Source organism: Rhinolophus ferrumequinum, chromosome X, assembly GCF_004115265.2.
Source record: "Rhinolophus ferrumequinum isolate MPI-CBG mRhiFer1 chromosome X, mRhiFer1_v1.p, whole genome shotgun sequence".
Classification (NCBI taxonomy): Eukaryota; Metazoa; Chordata; class Mammalia; order Chiroptera; family Rhinolophidae; genus Rhinolophus; species Rhinolophus ferrumequinum.
This window is the reverse complement of record NC_046284.1, coordinates 121,425,770-121,437,309: the sequence shown is the minus strand read 5'-3', so window position 1 is coordinate 121,437,309 and position 11,540 is coordinate 121,425,770. Positions and strand designations below refer to the sequence as shown.

Here is an 11,540-nt window from a genome sequence, read left to right as displayed (position 1 = left end):
CTACAACTTACAGAGTTGAAAAGTAGCTCAACGAGAATTAATGACAGAGAGCACCTGGCAGGATAGAGAAAGAGGAAACTCCCCTGTGATGGTATTTTTCCCCATTTCAATGCCTTTCGCATCCCAAAGGGCTAAGTAACTCTGTTAGAAAGGGTTCATGGTCAACGTGTAATGTCTGATAAATTATCCCAAAACCGTATTGTGGCTCTGGGTTGTACCAAGTACACATCCTGAAATCAAATTATGTTTACATCAAAGAATGTATTAGAAATATAAGTGTTCTTAAAGGAGAGGGGACAAGTTTTCTTTTTTTGAGGTGGGAAACATTCTCAAATGTGGATATGTGCCTAGATATAAGGTGCTGGCTACAATTATGTTCACACTACAAAGAAACTATGGATGAAATGGTTCAGAGTTCATCTCTGAGCAGAGGTGCACAGAGATATTTTGAGGACACAAATAGAATGTCACTATTTGCGAAGAAAGAAAATAATTTCTTCTTTTCCCACTTAAATTTCCCTTTATTACAAAGACATATTTTTCTCAATTAAAATAAAAAATAAGCATCAACGAAGCAGCAAAATTTCCCCTTCACCAGACCCACCCAATCTTGCACTAACAACAGCAACACAGTCATAAAGAGATTACTATACACCAAGCACTATTGAGTTACTCAGTCCTGAAAATGTAGGTATTGGACCCATTTCACAAATGTAGACACAGAGAATCAGAGTTTCGATCACTTTTCTAAGATTATACAGCTTAATCCATGGAAAAGCTGGGACGTGAACTGGCTCATAAGCCTGCTTCTATTTGATTTTATTTCTTAGGGTACCTGAGATTTGTTTTCATCAATGTCTCTTTATTTTAAACTTTCAATTACAGTTGACACTCGACATCATTTCCTCTTAGTTTCAGGTGACTGATTTGTTAAGGGGTCACCCAGGACGTGGCTTTCCGACTCCGCTTACAAAGCAGAGGGACTTATCGTCTCCCTGTTTTCAGTTGCTACTGCACGTTAAGCTCGGCACGAGGAGACAGACGAAGCGTAGAATGTATGTGTGATATGCATAAATATACATAGATATACATAGAACCATATACATATATGTATACGCATTGTACATGTCCCAGCCGGGGTTTAGAAAAACTACAAAGAAATGAAGACATGGAATTTCATTTTGTCTTGGCAAAGTATGTATTTACATAGCCGTGTGCACGCATGCACAAACTGGCACACAAGCATGTGTACGCATGCGTGCGTAGTCATTGTACACAGTTATTAGGTGACTAGGCAAATACAATCCCGTCCTGTGATTATGCACAGGACAACTTTGGTCTGTGTTCTGATCTCTGTCCTGGGCTGTCCCTATTTTGTTTTCTCTCCACTGTCCGGTTCTGGCTTTCCATGTGCACTGATTGCAGAGGGAGTGCACAGCTCCTGAGGCGGGCATGGCCGTTGCCATAGCAATGTGGGCAGTGCCCGCGAGGGGCTGCTTCCGGAGCAGTAGGGCTCAGTCAGGGGGCGCGGGGGCCACGCCCAGGGCAGCCCACACGAGTGACAGGAGGGCCTGTCACTCATAGGGCGGCAAACCGAAGAGCTCGAGCCGGAAGTCCTGCAGGGAACGCAGCACGACGGTGGCGTTTGCTGTCAAGTCTCGGTGTAAGTTCGCGTCTGGAACCATCACCACCTGCATGCCGGCTGCGAGGGCCGCCTCCACGCCGTTGGGCGCGTCTTCAAAGACGAGGCACTGTGGGGTGAGGAAGAGAAAGAAGGTTGAGACGGCCTTGTCGCTACCAGGCGTGTATACTGGGCTTTGGGAGTCCTCATCCTGGCGCCGGTCCCCTGCAGACCGCTGTGTGGCCGGGTTGCTTACACGGCCCCCTGCTTTAGGGGGAAGGCGTCCACAGCTGCGGCCACAGCATTACGAGAACGGGATGCAGCGAGCTGGCCCCCCGGAGTCTCGGTGGAAAAGCTTATTTTATGCCCATCATAAAAATCTGTTCAATCAGTAAGTGAACATCCAGAGCGTGAGAGGAAATGGTGTGTGTGAGCGGGGGCCGTGCTTTTAAGCAACGTCAGAGCTGGTGACGGTTTCGTTTGGAAACGAAATGGTTAGGAGTGTCTTGGTGAACACCAGTGCCCGTGTGCCAGCGTCATGCACCAAAATCTCATTAACACCAAGGCTTAGTGCCACGGGCGGTATGTCTTCTGGTGTGTTGCGTAAACCCACTGTTCTGTGAGGATGCCTGAGGCTCACGCAGACAGACACCCCCATTTACAATGGGGTGTGTGTGCCTTGTATGTATGACGGAGCTCCTGGCTGTGCCGTCATGTGACTGATGCAACCCCAGTAAGACGTGAGGCCTAGCTCAGAAGGAGACAGCCACGTCCATCCAATGGGAAAGTGGCTTGTCATCCTTTTAGCACCCTCCATCCCAGGCAAGTGTCCCTGTGTTCCCGGAACCCTACACACTGAGCCTGAGAGCAGTTTTATTAACTCTTTTCAGTGAAGGCTCTGTAGGGGCAGACAGCTGTAAGCAGGGGTCCTGCCACCACCACTGGGACATGCTCTCGGGTCCCGCTGTTCTCCTCAGGGGACCCAGAACTCCCAAGACTGCCGGGGTGGGGCCCTGCCACACTCTCCTCACGTCTTCTCCCAGCCCCGGGCCCCCCTGCCTTTTGTCCCAGTAACTTTCTGCCCACGTCATCACAGGTGGGGTAGCAGCCCAGCGTGCATGCTGGGGGCCGGACACGGGTCGTGGAAGCCAGCGGCCGTCCACACTGGACGCTCTGCCTCCTGATTCCTTTCGGTCACGGGTAACTCTCTCTCTCTCTCTCACACACACAACACACACACACACAGTCAGTCTCCTGCTGGTCTATTCCGTAGCAGGCACACTGACTTTTTCCCCCTCCCTCCCTGCCTGCCTTCCTTCCATCCATCCTGGGCTAAGATATTTCATTAATGGAGTCACCCCCTAGGGCCGAGGCAAGGAGTCGATGAGTTACTACCCGTCGTAGGAACACCTCAGCACCAGGTTAGCTGCACAGTGAGCTGGTCTACCCGGGAGGGAGACGCCCCCATCCCTGCTAAAACCTGCGAGGTCCTGGGCACACAGAACACTTCGTCCCACTGCTCCCCGCCCGAGAACGTGTGAGCCCCTGGCTTTGTCCCCGCTCTCCGCTTCCACCGAGAGACGATGGCTTCCGTCTGAGGGACGCGCCGCTGCTTGTACCACCCACGTGTGTGTTCTGACTCATCTGATTCAGGCTTCCTCTTGTGCCCCTGTCTTTTTATAGTTATGGCCTGATTATGTTCTAAATGCCCCGATTGTTTTACCTGGCACCACAGGTCTTACACATCCAATGACTTTTTTTTTTTTTAACATTTCTGGTGTGCTCTGCCGACTCTGAAGCTTTGTGCAGCCCATCTGCGAAGTTACACGTGGGGCACAGGAAGAGACTCGGTCGCTCCCTTGGGGTGACTGTCCTTGGCTGAGGTCATGGGAGCAGCTATTATTCTGTGTCTGCGTGAGGTCACAGCCCTGACACAGCCCTGATGTGCGGTATCACGGGTGCCATGAGTGTGACGGAGGAAGGCAGGCCTGGGAGAGCATGAGGAATGGAGGCTCCAGCAGCTCACAGCTGATCTCATCAGCTCCCACAATGAAAAGGCCGTCTGAACCGTGTCAGTGCGTCCCTGAGGCCGCAGCTCTCAGAACGACCAGGGGAACCTGGGATTTCTGCAAAGAAGCCACTTGCCACAGTACCGAAAGTCACTGTCCCTCAGCCGCAAACAATAAAAAAGAAGAAAATAACAGAACTCTGACGGCAAACACTGTGTCACTGGCACCTACATTCCGTTCTTCCTCTGCCACTCACCACCTGTTTCACTCAGTAGCTGTCGAAAGATGTTTTTATGGACGCCAGCTGGACTCACACACTTCACGTCCGGACAAGAATTCACTCTGAGAAATGTACAGACATTAAAACACGTCTGACGTGGGTCCACGCTAAGAGACCAGTCCACGGGAGGGAAGTGACGAGAAGGGCCGGACACGGCGGGAACGGGCGGTTTACAGGAAACCGGCAATGCTGGACCTGGACGCCCGGACGCTGTGGTCACACAATTGCCACACGCAGAACAGAGAACAGACACCCCGCACCACGAGTCCGGCTGAGAAACGAGAACCAGCAGCGATGGGTGCCCGGGGCCCAGCACAGCCGCACACAGGACGGGGACGGGCTTCTCAGCGAGCAGACAGCACCTGGAGCTGCACGGCCAACCCTTCCTAGATCACAGAGCACCCACTACCTTCTGAAGCACCTAGAGAAAGGTCTCGGAGGTGTTTGTGTCCTCACCCTCTCCTCGTGTGGATTCCTCAGATCCAATGTGCTTCTGCGGCCCACCCGTGGGGGACACGGACCCGTCCCTAAAACCTACACGGGTCATAGGTACCCAGCAAGACTTGCCCTGGCAACCCCAGGCCTCACGGGTCAGAAAGCCACCGAAAGGTATCAGCGACACAGCTGGCTGACCATGGCACAAATACAGGAGGAATTACCATACTCCACTCACACACCACGTCTGTCCGGCCCTTTCTACCCGGCACACCTGGCTGGTGTGAAAAGGGTGGCATGGGGTGAACCGGGCGCCCCCCTTCTGTTTCAGTGCTTCTGTGAGCCGCCCGGCCAGCCGGCCCTCCCGCACTGACCCATCACACCGGGCTGCACACGCACCACGCATCCCTGCCCTCCCACTGTGCTGTGTCTCTGTGCCCTGCCCCCCCATACGCTGTGTGCTGTGTCTCTGTGCCCTTTGGCCCCATCTCCCTAACTAACACACACACACACACACCCCGTGCCGTGCATCGCTGTGCCGGGCTCTCAGCAGGAAGTGGTCCCCTCCAAACCCAGGGCTCTGCCAACGCAAGTGGGTGGGAGAGGAGGTTGCTCCTCCATGCCCCACGTCACCCCTGTGCCACGGGAGTCACGTGGCCCTGTGTGGACACAGGTAGTTCCCACGCACAGTAATGTGGTAACACAGCACAGGTACGCCTTTCCAGGGCACACACTTCCACGACTGCAGGGAAGTTTCTGGTCAAGACGATTCTCGCAGCACGCCACGCTTGGCCAGGACGCAGGACTGGGCTGAACGCACTTTCTGACGGTGCCATGGCAAACATCGGGCACCTGAGGAACGCCTGCTCAATCTGGGGAGACGGCGGACGCGTCCTTGTACGGGACTCAAATCGACAACGGGGCCAGAGTCGCAGCAGTGGGACTGTGCCTGGCGGCCCCCACCCATCACAGCTGCGGGATCTCAGCCAAGGGAACGTCAGAGGGAAAGTCAAGGCCAGCCAGGCAGGGAAGGGACAGAGCTTAGGAAGAGAGTCCAGTCCTCCAGAACCCAACGTTCTCTTCCCTTTACCAAGCTGAAGGGTAAAACGCATCTGCATCCCATTTCCCGGCCAGCAGAGGAGCTTAATTAAACCGTAGCTCGAGGGGTTTCATTTAGAAAGACTGACATTTCCCAGTAGCGGGGAGGTGAAGCACGTCAGGGTGATCGGCGGCGGTGCTGCACCTCCTTCTGGGAAGGTGTGCGAGCCGCAGCGCCGGGAGGAGGCCTGTGCCACCTGGCTCGCCACCCGGCTGCCCCGCAGAACCTCCAGGGCACTGAGAAGGTGCCTGCACTGGGACGTCTTCAAGACACGTGTCATGTGCGTCACGCGTCCCACGGAACAGCCTGTCTGACCGCGGTGGGGGGACGGCCTGGATGGATGGGACTGGGGAGGACCTGGGAAGCCAGGGCAGCTTGATGGTTCATACCCTGGGCAGACACTAAGGCAAGAGGACGCCAAACTCGCTGACGCAGGGGCCGCTGGACCACGGCTTCGTGGGGGGAGGTGGGGGCTGTGTGAGCCCCTAGATACCAGGTCCTGGGTCTGTTAGGACAGCGCCTGCTACCCGCCCGCGCTCTCACTTCAGGCCATGTTTCATGCTCTGTCCCCACACGTCCGGAGTCACCACCGCCCCCCCCCGCCGTCCCTCACATCACTTTCCTCAGCCACTCAGACCAACAAAGCATCGGGAGCGGATGGGAGTGACCACACACGAGAGGAGCTCCACCCCGGGACGAGTCGCTGTTGGTCCTGTGCAACTGCGCCCGTCAGGGCTTCGAGACAAATACTTTCCAGAACAATCTGCCATGACCCTTGGGAACGAATTCTGTGCTTCCCACAACCACTGGTGTCCGTTTTTCACATTATACACTTTTCCGGAACTAGCCAACTTTCCAAATGCGACTGTTGTCTCCCAGGAATAGAGGTCTTCCTTTTGCTTGGTAAACACAAAACGTGACAGGAAGTCCCTTCAGCTTCCCTGTCAAGACTCTCGGAAGAAGACCTGCAATTGTGTGGCGGCACGTGTTACACTCCTCCTGGAGCGGTGCCCGTGGCTATTCATCATACATAAAGCCCCGCGTGATCCAATTTAATCAGGAAGAACAATTTTCAACTAAACCACTGTGTTTAAGTTAAAACTTTCATTATATCATTTTTTTGCAGATTTTATCCTACATCTTAATTGTGTGATAAGCCTGTTCAGTGTTCACATTGCAAGACAACGAAACTTTTGAGAACGCCTTAAACTGTATTTTTGATCAAGTTTTCATCAACAGTGCTCAAACCTAAGGTTTAGGTTTTACTTGTCTCCATGTTCTTTGCCACACGCTGCATTACCTGTAACTAAGTACCACCATATTGTGATGCTGAATATGTATACACTGCGTTACATGTTTATTTAATTAAACCTGGAAGTAACATTTTTTGAAAGACTGACGTTTGCATGCACTTTGTGTTATTAATCAGTACTTTTGTTTGTATTACTCATATGTCCATCCGTCACGTTCCAGGAACCACACCCATCTGTCTCCATCCCTCCATGCACCATGAAAACCTGTTTTCACACACGTGTACCAACTCCCAGGGTGTTTAAGCCCATTTTCACACACTACTGCACAGTCAGCATTTCTGGGAGTGAACAAGTATTGAATGCTGGGGAGACCTGCCATCTTCTTATGTCTCTCAATGCTCATTTAATGCCCAATTCTACACCGTCAACCAGGATGCTATTATGTATGGGGCTTCCAGAATGTTCTTGGAGGCACCAGTCCAGGGAAATCGTTTTAAAAAAACAAAGACTGTGCACATTCAATGAGGGGCTGGAGGTTTGCCATGTACAATTAGCAGAAAAATGTTCCCAGAAGTACCGCTGTGGGTAACCCTGCTGTTTAAACTTTGCTGAAGAAGTTTCCCAAATGGGCAAACTTCTCTTCACAGGAAAGCCATGAAGGTTCCCAAAACCAGCGACCTGAGGAACTACCTTGGGTAAGGTTTTCACAAGACGCACCTGACAGTGGCATGAGTCACGTAAACGTGAATAAAATCCACTGCCCTCGTTTCCTTGGAGTGCTCCGAATGTGACCTTATATCATGACTTTAATTGAAAGCACCCTCAATAAACAGAAGCGGGAGGCTCATGCTCACTGGAAAAGCCCGTGCCTTTGGCCTTTCTGTTTCCACGCCACCAGAAGTGCAGTGGTGCCCACGTAAGTGTTCCAGCAGGTGCCCTGCCACCCGCCTGCTCCGGTGGGCTCCGCTGAGTGTCCAGGACAACAGGCGTCCCGAGGACCCCCGGTCAGGTGACCACAGAGCGTGCCTGTCCATCACCCCTTTCCTTGAGGCAGGGTGGCGTGGAAACGTCGTCTCGGTCTCGGGGTACAGACGAGGCACCTCTCTTTCCCCTTCAACCAGCAGGTATGCGATGCAGCGTCCAGGTGTCTGGAGAGCAGCAAGGACATGCTGGAGGCTGGCAGCGCGGTGGCAGCGGGGGTCTGCTGGGCAGGGCCACGTGACACGGCACACAGGGCATCTGACCCCCGAAGAAGGGCTCAGAACTGTCGGGAAGGGATCCCGGGTCCATCCGGGCCAAACTCTCCCAGAGCCGAAGCGACACAGCTGGAGTCTCCAGGGCTCTCCGTGGGGTTTGCAAATGGCCTCCAGCTAATAAACCCAACCACACACTCCTCCCAAACATGTCGCTGAGGAACGTGTTCCAACTGGCCGATGGCGGAGGGACAGGGACCAGGCAGACATTCCCAACGCCATGGACAAGCCACTTCATTGGTGCAGCACGCACAGCCACGCGCCTTGTGCTTTCATCTGGGGAGAGCTGTTTTATGTTAGGACACCGCGAGGGATTCCATTTCCATCCAGTTTCTGACCAAGACACGCGTCTCTCAGAAGGAGGACCCTGGAGAACACGCGGCCCAGCACCCAGCACCCCTCAGACACGTGGCTCCACGTGCAAACAGTTCACACAAGCCTCGTCACGCCTGGGCTTACACCGGGCTGACCAGTCATCCCCGGGGGCCTGGGATCAAGTTCCCAGGACACACGGCGTCAGATCTACAAATGCCACCGTCCCTGCTCAGTTGAGATGACTAAGTCACCCTGCTTTACACAGGTAAAGTGATGGGTGGGGACACACTGCACTTTGGACACCCTTTAAAAAGCAGAACGTCGGATGTGAAGGTGTGATGTGCCATCCACGGAGATTCTCTGGGGCTATGAGGTCGGTCTTCGTTTCACCTGGTACTCACCCATCGGTGCTTCTAACCACTGTCTTTCCTCACTATGGGGCCCGCAGCAGCCTTTGCAGGCAGGTTCCCGCAACGCGCTTTCCCTCAGAAGACGCTAGGAACAGGAGAGAGCTGAGAGGGTGTCCTGCAGATTCCGGCAAGGGGGAAAGCAGCCAGGCCAAGGGGTGTATACTTCACAGGGTGCGTGGGGACGTAGGGACAGCGCGACGGAATCGGAGCATTAGCCATACGATTGACCGGTATTGCAGAAACGGTCCAAAGGCAAAACCACAGATTTACGAAGAAACTCTTAGCACGGCCACCACTGCTTCTGCTTCTTCTAGCAGCGCTGTTTGAGTCTGCTACGATTACGAGAGTGCACAGCTGTCCAGTTCATGTGTTAGAAATCCAGGACACAACCCATCCTTTTAAATGTCGAGCTGGGTCCGTTTCATTCTGAGGGGGTGGTCAGTGGAGACAGGGGACAGGCTCGGGCCTAACGAGCGCTATCCCTCTCTGACACGGCTGATACGTGACGGTTTCCCAGCCCCACGGACAAATGTACGCAGACCTGAGAACACGGCTGAGCACCGGCAGGGCTACCGCCAGCTAAAGGAAGAAATGAGAAAGGCGCCCCTCCAGTCATGTCACAAATCAGGTCGCAGGCTGGCTGCGGGCATGTCGGCGCCACTCGCACCGTTTCACAGGTGTGTCTGCGTGTATGAATCCTAAGAAAGAGACGACATTAACTGCTTAGCCATCTATCTGCCAGGACTCACACCGCAGGAAGCCGCATAAAAGCATCACCAACAGCTACAAATCCTGCTGGTTAACAGTCTCCGGACTTGCAAAGGAAAGTCAAGGGTGTCAGCCGCCATTTCTGCTGGTTGATTTGGTTCCACGGGTCTGAAGGGTTTGGGAAGCTCTCGGGGGGCCCCCGCAGCCACCCCTGCTGTGAGGACGCCGCGCTCCACTGATCTGGGGAGAAAGGCGCAGGCGGCCGTGGCACGGGCTGTCCAGGGACATCAGGCCGCGCCCAGCACTCCACCGGCTAATTCCGTTCTCGACGCTGCACGCAGAGTACTGCCAGATGTGCACCGTAAGCCTTCAGACTGCTGCAGGCCCGTCTCAGTAACAAGGGCAACAATGTATCAGTGACTCCCCCGTAATCAGCCCACGGTGCATCAGGCTTTACACGTTAGTGGCGCTCCCAGCGGCGGGAGGTGCAGCAGGAGGGATGCAAAGACGAGAAGGGGCACGTCTGAAGTAAGTCCTCAGCACCGCGACGCCACTGGGCGGGAGGTCTGGACTAGAGACACAGAGCAGGGGAGCCAGGCAGGTGGTCAGGACCGGGGGGGGGGGGGGGGGGGGGGGAGGGAATTGGGGGGAAGGGGCCGGTCCTAGGACGAGAGTTCTCAAGGAACTGGAGGGCAGATGAGCCAACAGAAAGGTAACCGTGTGCTCCCACATGGGCCATGGCGCCTGACACTTTATCCTGGCAGTCAGGGAGGTCCTTGGGGTGGTCACGGCACCAGCTGGTGGAAGTGGGAACCAGACCAGAGACCACTGGAAAGCCAGACGCTGAGGCCACGTGGGAGGGGAAAGCACGTGGGAGAAAGGCAGGACTTGGGAACCGGAGGCAGGTCGTTCCGAATGAGGAGGCAGCGAGAGCTCTGGCAGACACAGGGCCTGCGTGTGGCCAGCCACATGCCAGCATCAGAGGAGGGGGCAGGAAGTGACACTCAGTGTTTGGAAAACACAGAGCTCTTGGTGGTGGAGGGGATCCCCAACAGGCCATAGTGGCTGAAGGATTATCCTGAGCTGCAGACGTCTGAGAATCAATGGCCCAGGGAGAGGCTCTCTCTGAACTCTCCTTATGTTCCCAAAAACAAAGTCTCCCAAAAGAATTCAAAGCTACCCATCCCTTCCCGGGAGTCTCACCACCAGGGAAACGACCCTTCTTGCTGAAGAGAAGGCAGCAGAGGTCAGAACCTAGATAAGAAATTGCCTAAACCAACACACTCATAACACTATCCCAGCTCCCATCTGTTTTCCTATGAGCCCATTTATTTTTCCTAAAAGTCGTTTGTTCTTACGAAAGCACCTAAGCACCCCCTGCCTCTCCCTAACCCTTATTAAGATGGTATGCGAGCCCCAGATTCTAACTGCCTCCTTAGGACACATTTTTCTGTAACCTCCCATGTATGCACATGAATAAAAATCTGTCTTTTCTCTTACGAATATGTCTTGTCAGTTTAATTTGCAGGCCTCTATCACTGAACTTAAGAGGGTATACGAAAAGTTGTTTCTCCGCATCAGTGGAATTAGGGAAAGAGAGCACCGCCATCCTTGAAAACGCGGGAGAGGTACTAAGCCAAGGCAGGTCCCACTGCAGAAAAGAAGTGTAAGGGGGGTAACTGTGACAGACGAGACTTTTCCTTTAATGAAATGGGAGGGCCTGGTAAATCAGGTCGCAAGGGGCATGAAATCATACCAAAGACTGGTGACCACAGGCCCTTGTATTCTGCCTAGTGATTGTGGGTGACGGGAGGAAAAGACGGTGACGAGGCCTGCAGAGTGGTTTTTGGGAGTACGGTGACTCTTCACCCCAACAGCGGTACTGAGGGTTAAAGTGACTAAGGAACATCCCGTCCCCCAGACAGAGGCCTGGCACCGCTCACCTGCCTGCAAACGTTAACTGCAAATTTGATACAAGCATGCCTCTACTTGTTTCGCACGATCCTGGGAGGTACGGAGGTTACGTCACCGAGGGTCTTCTTGGATGGAAGCCACGTGCCGACCGCCTGTAACTGTGTGCAGACGTTGGGGACGTGCACAGTACATGACAAGAACAGGTATAGAGAGTGACTGTTGAATTCACATGTTTCTGTACCA

General features: G+C 53.9%; 1 protein-coding gene across 1 annotated transcript in view; it reads right to left on the bottom strand.

The window, feature by feature from the left end:
- Positions 1 to 429: 429 nt before the first annotated feature.
- Positions 430 to 11,540, bottom strand: part of PUDP (pseudouridine 5'-phosphatase) — a 46,340-nt gene continuing 35,229 nt past the window's right edge. Inside the window, exon 4 of the mRNA XM_033104875.1 lies at positions 430 to 1,751. Within this exon, the coding sequence (XP_032960766.1) occupies positions 1,575 to 1,751 (177 nt within the window). The 3' untranslated portion in view covers positions 430 to 1,574. The remainder of the gene's footprint in view (positions 1,752 to 11,540) is intronic.